Here is a 12,005-nt window from a genome sequence, read left to right as displayed (position 1 = left end):
TTTTATATTTGTGGCATATCCCTCACAATAAGATACAAGTTTCTTGATGACACAATTTTTCCCTCTGTCTTCATTTCTTTCCACATTACCAAAACATTAATTGAATTTGATGAGATTGGATCATGGCTTACTGTGTTATGTGAAATTCATATGACTTTGAGCCAAGGAATCTCTAACATGCATGCTTTCATAATGTGAGCAAATTGTATTCTTTGTAAATCCTTTTCTATAACCAACTTAATGAAAGAACAAGAGGTGAAACATGACAGTTAATGATTAGAGAAGAACTTGCAGTTAGATACTAGGATTTTCTAAGATTTTTTCCCAAGATGGCATTTCCTCTTGGATATACTCTATATTAAACTTTTAAGATCCTCAAAATCTCTAAATTTTGAGGTGTTTTCCAGCCCTATCATGCTGTGTTCTAAGTTTTAAAGATGTTTCATCTCTGACATTCTAATTCTGTTTTAAGGTACCTTGCAATACTCTTAGTCTAAACCCATCAGTTCTTCAGGTTTCCTATGTCCTATTTACCTGTAGAATACATAATACTATAAGGTTTACTTCTTCTCTGTCAATATCAGTTGTAATGTAAATATTTTTCCTTTCTCATTTACTTCAGTTCCCTAACTTAATTATTTTTTTCATTATTTTCCCCATTATTTCTTCTCTGCCCATTCCCATCTTTCAATCAGCGTTTAAAAAGATAGCATCTGGTATATGCCCACCTGGACAATAAAGAAAGAAGAGTAATTCCAAGTGGCCACTCACTCACCATGATATATTATTCTCTATATTTATATCTCTTTTCCCAATACATTTCCTTCCTGAGTAACTTTATTGGTTTTTCCAAGCTGCCAAAATAGCTTTCATGATAAACAGCTATCATCATGTCACTACACTGCTAAAAACTTTTAAATGGCTCCCACAAACTTTCAGGAAAAGTTGAAAATTACTTTTGGGTTATTTGCTGTTTACAAAGTTGTTTTTTGTTTTTGTTTTGTTTTGTTTTGTTTTACAATTCTTCATTGATTTGATTTAGTTTTCTCAACTGAGAAGTAGTTGTTATCAACATCATTTTAAAAACTGAGTAAGCAGAGAAGTAACTGGCTCAGGGTCACACTAGTTTTATAGTTCTGATGCTGAATTTTCCGACTTAAGGCAGGCACTTAATACCTTTTATTGAGTTATTGATAACTGGAATGATAAGTAGCCCCAAAGAAAGACTGGCAGTGATAAGAACAAAGAATTCACTGAAAAGATCCTAGATTAAAAGGAGCTATTCCTGCACCAAAGCTGGTTCCTGAAGAGGAGAGATTATAACTCTGTTAGGTAATTGAAAGTTATAGAGTGAGTGGGTCAATAAGACATTTGAATTAAAATGCCTGTTTAAATGATAACTGCTTCTACCTTGCCACTAGCTACTAAACAAACATCTGATGACTATTTAGTTCAAGTTCAAGTTAACCTCAAACCTAGTGGCCAAATCTAATGAGACTATTATAAGACTTCTGAGATATAGCTCAGTCCAGGGGAACCACACCTGAATAGACCACTATGTGATTACCATGCTGAAACTAAACCCCATCCCAACCCATGATCGTGTTTTCTGTCTTTATAACCTCTGCTGCCTAATTCAATTCTAACTGTTGCTTCCATGTAGGTCTGCCTGCTTAAGGGGAATAAACACATTACTAAAACCTAACTCTTTCTTATGGACATACAACTGAATATAAAAATATTGAATAGATTATTAATGCACTAAATGGTGGTAAAGTCCAGATAGCAAAGAAGAAGGGAGCATTCGAGGAAGGAAGGGGAAGAGAGAGCAAAATTAAGAGTAAATAAAAAATATTTAGCATGAGACCAATTAGAATGGGATGTAGGAAAGCTCAGATTGAGTCATTGCATCAGATTTTTCTACTTGTTAAAAATAATTCCTGGCAATAGTCCACAAGGAAAAAGTGTTATACATATAACAACACCAATTCCCAAACTCTTTTAAAGATATTCCTTTGGGGAGCAGGATGATGTGAAAAGAGGCCTTACAATTGAGTCCCTGGTATTCCTTTGTTCCCCTTGGGAAGATGTCATACATTTGAGATATTTTTTCTGAATTACATAAGGTGGGAGACATGTAAATTATTATTAAAAGAGGTCTTCCAATGCTTCAGGAAATGAGCAAATCCCCTAGCAAGATCCATGGGTCTAGGCCATATGAGTTCTGAGCAGAGATTTTCTCCTCAGCAGGTATATGTACTATCTTACTGTACTTGTTTCTAATTTGTTATTATTATCATTAGTAGTAGTAGTGGTATTAGAATTTATTATTTAGCATTTTCATTATTACTAGGGTTGAAAAATGTAATCAAAATCAAAATAATCTTCAACGTGCTAATCAAGCCACTATTATGTTGCATAGACAGCCATCTCTCACTTTAAAGTTTAGAATCTTAGTTCTGTGTACATTTTGTTTGGATAAATCCTACAATGGAGCACAGTTGAAATTCTTCTTCATAAAATAAGTTATGATCTCAAAATAGAAAAAAAAATAGCTGTGGAGTCTTTACTATTTTTATCTAGAGCATTTTTTTCCAGTTCTGTACCAGATTTCTTTCAATGAATCTGCAACTCTTATTCACACTCTTAGAGTGATGTCTGGGATACTGGGATGCTAATCTCTTCTTAATGAATCACATAGCTAATCCAAGTCAGGGACCACAACATAAACATTTTTAGTTCTTGAGTAGCACTTCCCACAGCAGACTCATGTATGGAAAAAGCAGGTCTTACTTTGTTCTGTGAGAATGGTTTCCAAGTTAATTATCTCAAATCATAAGGGTCAATGAGTTTTTTGATAATTCAGTGGCTACAGAGCCAGAGTTACCATGGCAGTAACAGGAGTAAAGTTGGTTACAAGAAACAGGAATTTGGCGCATAACCAAAAAAAAAAATGATGAATTACTTTAGACTGATTCATCCCTCAGCAAAATCTGGTCAAAGGACTACAACTTGACAGAAGGGGAACTCATCCAGAGCCCAAATGATTGTTGTTATGCCAAGCTGAGGTTCTATGCTGCTTGTTGGTCCTTTCATCTAGAAACAGGGTCTCTCCAAATAATTTGTGACAATCTTAAACAGGAAAATGAAAACTGAATATTGTTAAATGAAAAACAGTTGACACTACAGGAGGACTTTGTAAACTTCTACTTTTATATACATTTCATCTAAGAAATTTTTTAATGACCCAAGTAAATAAATATGTGAAATATGTATCCATATAAAACAATTCCAGATAATAAATAATAATTTGACAAGCCTCAAGTTGAGTTATGAGTTGCCATATTGGGTCACAGTTTAAGAAGTTGGGCACTAGAGGATTGAGTATTTGGAAACAAATAACAGACAACTCATTTAACAATTCATAGTGTGAAAATAGTCATGAAGTTTGTGCCAAGCATTTCAATATAAATTATCTGAGTTGGAGAAATAGTCTTCCTACTGTTCAAGAGAATATGATATTAATAAATGGTTTTGTAGATATTATATGGAGATTAGAGGTGCTTGAAGGTGGAATTTCATGAGCTTATTCCTAATGTTCTGATGATTTAAGACTTGAATTATCTGGGAGGCGTAGATAAGCCAGGCAGATTTGGATAAAGACAGATCATTCCACAGATGATGACAGATAATGTTATAAAGGAATTTGTGATAACTCTCTCAATACCTACTTAATTCTTTCCTGTTACAATAATTTATTGCATTCCATAATATAATTATTTCTTATCTCAGGCTACAGTGAAGTGGCCTGTTAAGAAAAAAAAAATAGATCATCTAAAAAGATGATAAGAAGGAGATATATACCTTCTATTTAGAAATTTGGGTTCGAGGCAGAGGATAAACATTTCCAGTTTTCTGAGAATGAGAACAATGAATATGTGGTAAGAGTAGAAGTCTCCACAAGGAAATAGAATTTTACAACTAGGAAGTTCATTGTAGTGAAGCTGGGGAATAATATCAGAAGTACTGAGAAAGGTTAGTTATCTACTATATCACTGGAAATGAGGGATTAAAGAGGAATTCTCAACTTTGATGTGACTTGATAAGGACCTTTTCTTGGGTCTCAATATTTTCTTGGATTTTTGATGATATATCCATGATATATCTTGCTGCTTCAATGTGGGTAAGCACATATCACAATGAATCTTATCAGTCATTGCAAGAATTTTTCTTAGGGGGTATCATCATTGTTGTTCACGAGGAAAATTATGTCAAAATCTAAAATGATTTCATAAAGAAATGTGTTAAGTCATTTAGTTGAGGTAGACAAGCCAGAAGGGAGGTATGACTCCCTCTCATCCAGATTCTGGAAGGGTTATATCATACAAATTTAGACTAGTATATCCACAGATGGATCACATATAGGCAGGCAGATAATTTAACTAAAAAACAACTTAAAAGTAAAGTAGAGGAAGATGAATATGAATATATATATATATATATATATATATATATACGTATATACATATGCATATTATACATATATGTATATATATATATATATATATATATATATATTCCATAAAATATGGGTGAAGCCAAAATACAAGAGAATATAAAACACAAGCTTGGGTAGATCCAAAACAAAAACATTAAATGGGGGCACAATATAGCAATGTTTTGGATAGATCCAAGATCTGGAGGACCACCAAATTCCTTGCAGCCATTTTGTTTTCCTGAAAACTTACTAAGGTTAACCCACATTCTGAATGGAGAACATATAATGTTGATTTAAAAAATATAAATATTAATGTTTCCCAAAAATATCATATTTTCTCCACAAAGTTAACATCTTATGAGTCTTCTATCATTGCTTTAATTGCTGTTATGAATCTAGACATATTTTGGGATGGCTTAAATCAATGAACTTTGAAATATATAAAATCAAACCCATTTCATCATTTAGGCTCATTCAATCTATCATTTATTAGTTAATAATTTATTAAAAAGAGTGTTTTTGGACATGACCTTAAAGGAATTTGGATTTTTTTTCTCTTTGAGGAAAAACATACTGATCATCAGCTTTTAGAGTTCTTGTGAATTACGTTTCCAAAATAAAGGCAACACATTTTTCACAAAAAATTATCTCACTCCCAAGGTACATTGTATTCTAGAGCTAGTGTTCCCCCTTATACTTTTCATGTAGCTGATATCAGTATTGTGCAAAGATATGAATTTGCTTTCAAAAGAGGCAATTTTATAAATAGAATTTTAAGATTAATCTGCATTATTGATAATTTCTACATAACTTTTCTTACACTAGACAGCCAACATAATGAAAAATCAATTGCTTTTTTATTATTTTCAAAAATATATCATTTCAGAATGAAAATTTGCCCATTTAGTAGAATACATGAGGCTGGTTGCAGCAGATCCCAACATGAAATCTATCTCTTTGTACTTTTGATTAGATTTTTTGATTAGCCTTTGATTAAAGCTGAACTCATTGGGACTTGGCAGAATAAATCTAACACTTCAACACAGGACACTGATAAGACTGTTGAGCCTTTGATTTTTTTTTTTCAGTGAGTATATTGTGCCAGAGAGAAACTTGAAAGCATATTTTCCCCAAATTTCCTTTGAATGTCAGTCTCTTTGGATTTATCAATGCAAGGTAGCTACTTAAAGAAACAAACACACACCCTATGATATATTTTATTTGATCATATTCAACATCATTTTAATTTAAATATTTCCTAAACTTTGAACAAAATTTAAGTCACAATTATGCCTTTATAATATCTTCTGGAACCCAGGTTTAAACTGTGGACACAAAATACTGCAGCTTACCACAAATGAGATAGATAGTTTAGCTTCTTTTTCTATCAGTCAATAATTTACAGAAGCTCAGAAAATACTTTCTTCTTACAATCAATTGTATGGATTCTGAGTTGTAAATTCATCTCACCTTAAACTCTACTTGAAAAACTCTCAGATTCCACAAATAAGTCATTTTAGTTTAGAAATTAAATTTTTAGCATAATTTAATTTTACCAAGATTACCATTTCTTCTACTTCTCTCTCTATATATATTTTTGGTTACAGCTAGTGCTCCCTCTTATACTTTGCATAAAGCTGGAATCAGTATTGTGCAAGGATATGAACTGGCTTTCAAAAGAAGGAAATATAAAAATAGACTTTTAAATTTAATCTGCATTATTGTTATTTTCTATATCTACAACCATTTCTATTCATATGGAAAAAATGTTCTATATCATTATTGACTATAGAAATGTAAATTGAGATATTTCTGAGATACCACTACACACCTCTTATATTAGCTAATATGGCAGTAAAAGATAATGATAAATGTTGGAGGGAAAGTACGGAAATTGGGACACAAATACATTACTGATAGACTTGTGAAGTGATCCAACAATGTCGGAGAGCAATTTGAAGCTATGCTCAAAGGGCTATCAAACTATGCATACCCTTTGATCTAGAAGTCTCTTTACTGGGTCTCTATCCCAAATACATCAAAAAAAGTGAAAAAGACCCACATGTGCAAAAATGTTTGTAGCAGCACTATTTGTAGTGGCAAGAAACTGGAAACTGAGTGGTTGCCTATAAGTTGGGGAATGACTGCTGAAGATTTTATGATATGTGAACATTCTATAAGAAATTAACAACAGGCTGATTTTAGAATGGCCTGGCAAGATTTACATGAACTGATGGTTAGTAAAGTGAATAGAACCAAGAGAACACCGTTCACAGAAAAAAACAACATTATGTCATGATCAACTGTGATAGCCCTTTTCAATCAGAAGGTGATTTAAGTCAATTCCAATAGATTGATAGAGAGAGCCATCTGCATCCAGAAAGAGGATTATGGGGATGGAATGTAGATCACAGTCTAGTATTTTTATCATTTTTGTTCTTGTTTGATTGCATTTTTTCTTCTCTCTCTCTCTCTCTCTCTCTCTCTCACACACACACACACACACACACACACACACACACATACACACACACACCTTTTTGAGCTAATTTTTCTTGTGTAACAGTTTAAAGGTACAAATATGTTTAGAAGAATTGCTTAGGTTTAATCTGTATTGGATAACCTACTCTTTAGGGAAGAACTAGGAGAAACGAAGGAGAAAAATTGGAATAAAATTTTTGCAATTGCAAATGCTGAAAACTATATTTCCATGTATTTTAAAAAGTTATTATTTTTTGAAATTGCACCCAGAAATTAAACAAACTTCAAGTTTGATCAAGACAGAGGAGAATGGCTCTTCTTATAATTAAATCTTAAAATTATATTCAATTAATCCAGTCTAATATTTTATTTATTTTAGAAGTATTAATATAGTTACAATGAAATTGATATCAAGTATGAATTTATTAAAATCCCCAGATGATTTTTCCCATGGCAATTGTCTTAACAAATTACAAGATTAATATTTAACATTTTGATTGATTTTCTCAGAAGGGAGATATTTATCAATCGATTGTTCAGGAATGAATGCTTAAGAGCCTTCTATGGGTCAAGATCTTTGCTAATTGCTGGGGGTATTAAAAAATAAAAATAAAAAAAAACAAGAAAATTGTTCAGCTAATGGGGAGACATGAAAATTACTGTCTACAAGAAAAGTATAGACAATGAATTATAGATAAATAGGGGACATAGGGTGTTGAAATCAAGGGGAATTGGGAAAGGCTTCCTACAAAATAACTGTAGAATTTAAGTAAAGTGACTAATAATTATTTTCTGATCACTTTCTATAAACCTAGCATATTTCTAATATATTTGAGAAATACAAAGATAAATGAATTTTTCATTGTATGCAGTTATTCATTTTCTCAATTAATGATCAGATATTTAGATGTGGAAGACTCCTGACATTACTCTCATTTGTCTAGCTATCCATGGGTAAAAAATTTGTATTCAATTTATACTTTGAATTTAATATTTACTGTTAACATTTCCATCCATTTTAAAATCTAGACATTCAACAACACAATGAATTAAACAAAATTCCTGGATTTATCTTTTTTGTTAATTCCAAGGTGTGGATTTTCATTAAAAGTTTTACCAATCAGTTCTTTTGAACCCATCTCAAAACCTCAGGAATCAGATAAAATATCTCTCCAACTTTAAGGTAGCCTTCTTCAAACAATTAAAAATGACAATATTTAATCCTAAAATATAGCAGATGCAAATTCTAGGAAATCATTCTTTGCATTCTTAATTGTTTTCTCATTTAATCCCATAGCAGATAAAACTGATCAAACATGTTTCAGGTAATCTCTCCCATATGAGCACATTCATTCTCACTGGAGTCTTCAAGAATCCAGAGCTTCAACTCCCTCTCTTCATCTTCAATTTCATAAGTCTATATAATTTACAAAATCATGAATCTTAAACTGGCTAATTTCCAAAATGTACATTCTCACACTCAAAATTTAACAGTCAACTCTTTGAACACATCTCAATAATCCAGAAATCAAAAAAAAATCTGCCTAAATCTTATACAGGTTTTTCAAAAGAGTTAAAAAGAACAACAAAAAAAAAAGCTTAATCCTAGGATATAGTGGTTTACTACAATGATTGCAACTTCTGGCAAATCAGCTTTGGCCTTCTAAACTCTTTTCCTATTTATTTCCATAGCAGATGAAATCAATCAAACATGTTTCAAGGAAATCTCTCCCAAGTGACCACATTCATTCTCATTGGAGTCTCAGGACATCCAGAGCTTCAGCTTCCCCTCTTCTTCATCTTCTTTGCAATCTATGGAGTGACCGTGACTGGAAATGTGGGAATTATCACACTCACTAGTATAGATTCTCATCTTCAAACTCCCATGTACTTTTTCCTCAGACACTTGGCAATCATCAATCTTGGTAATTCTACTGTCATTGCTCCCCAGATGCTAGTTAATTTCTTGCTGGAGAAGAAAACCATTTCCTACTATGGATGTATAATCCAACATGCAGGCTTCATAGTTTTCATAATTGCTGAGGTTTTCATGTTGGCTGCTATGGCCTATGACCGCTATGTGGCTATTTGTAATCCCCTGTTATATATGGTTGTGGTATCACGGAAGGTTTGCATCCTACTTGTCATGCTCATATATATGTATGGCTTTGCAACATCAGTGACAGTTACCTCTTCTGTTTTCTCAATGTCTTACTGTTCTTCCAATGTCATTAATCATTTTTACTGTGACAATATCCCTTTGCTAGCTTTATCTTGCTCTGCTACTCATATACCAGTGACTATAGTCTATATCACTGCAGCTATCAATCTCTTCGTTTCCTTGACAATTATCCTGGTGTCCTACTTCCAGATCATCTTGGCCATCCTGAGGATACGTTCAGCAGAAGGAAGACAGAAAGCCTTTTCCACCTGTGCTTCCCACATGACAGCTGTCACTATTTTCTATGGGACACTCCTTTTTATGTATGTGCAGCCCCAGTCAAACCATTCCTTAGATACTGATAAAATGGCTTCAGTGTTTTATACACTAGTAATCCCTATGTTGAATCCTTTGATATATAGTCTGAGGAACAAGGATGTGAAGGAGGCACTGAAGAGAGTTCTTACTAACTCTTGCCAGACTTTTAAAAACATGTAATTTGACAAATATTTGTGTAAATGAAAAGATTCACAATCTGAAGTCTCACCTCTCACATTATGATTTTTATCCATCTATATATACTTCAGCATATAGCCTTTTGTTTATGATAGTGTTCTTGTTCTTTATTTATAATAATCAGACCACTGGTTTAAAGCATGGGATTTATTTGAAATTCTTGTTAAACATTTGCAGGTCGTCTGTAAGAAAGTCTTTTTTTTTTTTTTCCCATCCCACCACCATTGAGGCGTTTAACTCTGCTACTGCTATGGATTTGATCACTCTAGAGCAGTTTTTTCAACATTGCTACAATTTTAATTTCCATGATTTTTGGTATAATTTAGCATTATTAAGACATTAAAAAATTTCAAAATTTAGATAAGAAAATATTCATTGAATATAATATTGGAGCTCACAAAAATCACTCTTTCCCATATTCACACATATATTTGAGATCATTCTGCTTAATTTTATTGATGTTTTAATATATTAACACCACCAAATTGATAATATGTATGCTTTGCCGGGAAGGTAATAGCTCTCCAGAAGCACTAATGTAATGCACTTTTTGCTCCTTCTTTTGTGATGTGAATATTAGAAAAGGAAATGTACAGGAATAGAGGGATATGACAGAAGGTATATCCAATTAAATTGGATACTTAAAAAGATAAACTACATGTAGCCACAGTGTGCAAAATGTTATGGAAAACACCTTTTATGTATCAAAGAATGATGTCTCAGACTCATGGAATCATGATGAGCTGTGCAGAACTAGGTATAAGAGATGGTTATACTGGGAAAAGGGGAAAGGGAGAAATGGAATGGTGGTATAAAATAAGAGAGTGGAAAAAGCTTTTACAGTGGATGGGAAGAGGGAGAGAAGGGGGAGTAAGAAAAGTTTATTATCATTGCAATTGGCTCAAATAAAAAATAACATAGATACTCAATAGAAATATTTCTTATCATGCAGGAGAACAGGAAAAGAATGGGATATTTGAGGGGGGAGGGTGATAAAGAGATCATATGGGGGGAGGGTTTATTCAGAAACAGAACACTTTTGAGGAGGAAAAGTGTGAAAGAAAGAAAATAAATGGGGGGGAATAAAATTTGCAATAATAATTGTTAAAAAAAATAGAAGCAAGTTTCTATGATAATGCCTCATTTCTCAAACATAGATGAAACTGAGTCAAAATTATATAAAAAATCAGAGCCATGCCCCAATTGATAAATGATCAAAAGATATAATCTGTACCCAAAGGGATGTAGATTTATGCATATAACCTGGCCTAATAACACCACCAAGAATGAACCAAAAGAAATTTGGGGGTGGGGGAAGTGAAAATGACCTATATGAACAAAAAATATTCCTGGTAATTCTCTTCTCATGACAAAAAAAATTACAAATTGAGAAGATACTCATCAATTGGGAATGGCTCAATAAAATGTGGTATGTGTTTGTGATGAAATATTGTTCTCTGAGACATGGTGAGCAGGATGCTCTCAGGAAAAAAAAATGACAAAGTTCTCCATGAAAAAAATGAAATATACTATATTCAAAATAATAGCAATGTTCTGGGATAACCAAGTGTAAATGACTTTACAGTTTTCAAGAGTACACATTCACAATTTCTCTGAAGTACTTGTGATGAAAAATCCTATCCATACCCAGAGAAGGAACTGGCTGTATTTGAATATTTATTGAAGCATTCGCTCTGCCTCTGTTTCTGTCTATCTGTCTCTCTGTTTCTCTCTCTCTTTTTAACTTAATTATTATTGAGAAAATTTATTTTTTATTAGAGTGAGAGATATATGTTTTCTTTCACAAGTTGGCTTTTATGGAAATGTTTTGCATAATTTAACATGTGGCTTCTTAATTGTGCATGGGGATAAGGGAGAGAACCTAGAACTCAAAAATCCTAAAAAAAATTTGTAGAAAAAAATGAATGTAACAGGGGAAAATATTAAATAAATTATATATACATATATAATATAATAAATATATATAAATTAAATATAAATATTAAACTATAGATGACAAAAATTAAATAAATACATCATTTGAATTAAATAAATAATGAATTAGTTGATTGATTAAAATAGGTATTTAACAGATTCTTCTGACTAATCCTACAGCTCTACTACTACTGACTAATCCTACTACTCCTACTGCTCCTCAACCCAAAGGGTCATAAACTATGCATGTGCTTTGATATAGGAGTGTCACTACTGGGTCTGTATCCCCAAAAGATCATGAAATCAGAAAAAGACCAACAGGTGCAAAATTGTTTGTAGCAGCCTTTTAGTAGTGGCAAAGAACTGGGAACTGAGTAGATGTCTATCAGTTGGGGAATGGCTGAATAAATTATG

At 32.5% G+C, this 12,005-nt stretch overlaps 1 protein-coding gene across 1 annotated transcript; it reads left to right on the top strand.

The window, feature by feature from the left end:
* The first annotated feature begins 8,690 nt into the window (after positions 1 to 8,690).
* Positions 8,691 to 9,638, top strand: LOC100932399 (olfactory receptor 8J1-like). Its single transcript, XM_031942219.1, has one exon. The coding sequence runs from the start codon at positions 8,691 to 8,693 to the stop codon at positions 9,636 to 9,638; it is 948 nt and encodes a 315-aa protein (XP_031798079.1).
* Positions 9,639 to 12,005: the final 2,367 nt, after the last annotated feature.

The sequence above is a fragment of the Sarcophilus harrisii genome, chromosome 6 (assembly GCF_902635505.1).
Source record: "Sarcophilus harrisii chromosome 6, mSarHar1.11, whole genome shotgun sequence".
In the NCBI taxonomy this organism is placed as follows: Eukaryota; Metazoa; Chordata; class Mammalia; order Dasyuromorphia; family Dasyuridae; genus Sarcophilus; species Sarcophilus harrisii.
Note: the sequence above shows the minus strand (reverse complement) of the source record. Positions and strands in the feature narration are given on the sequence as shown.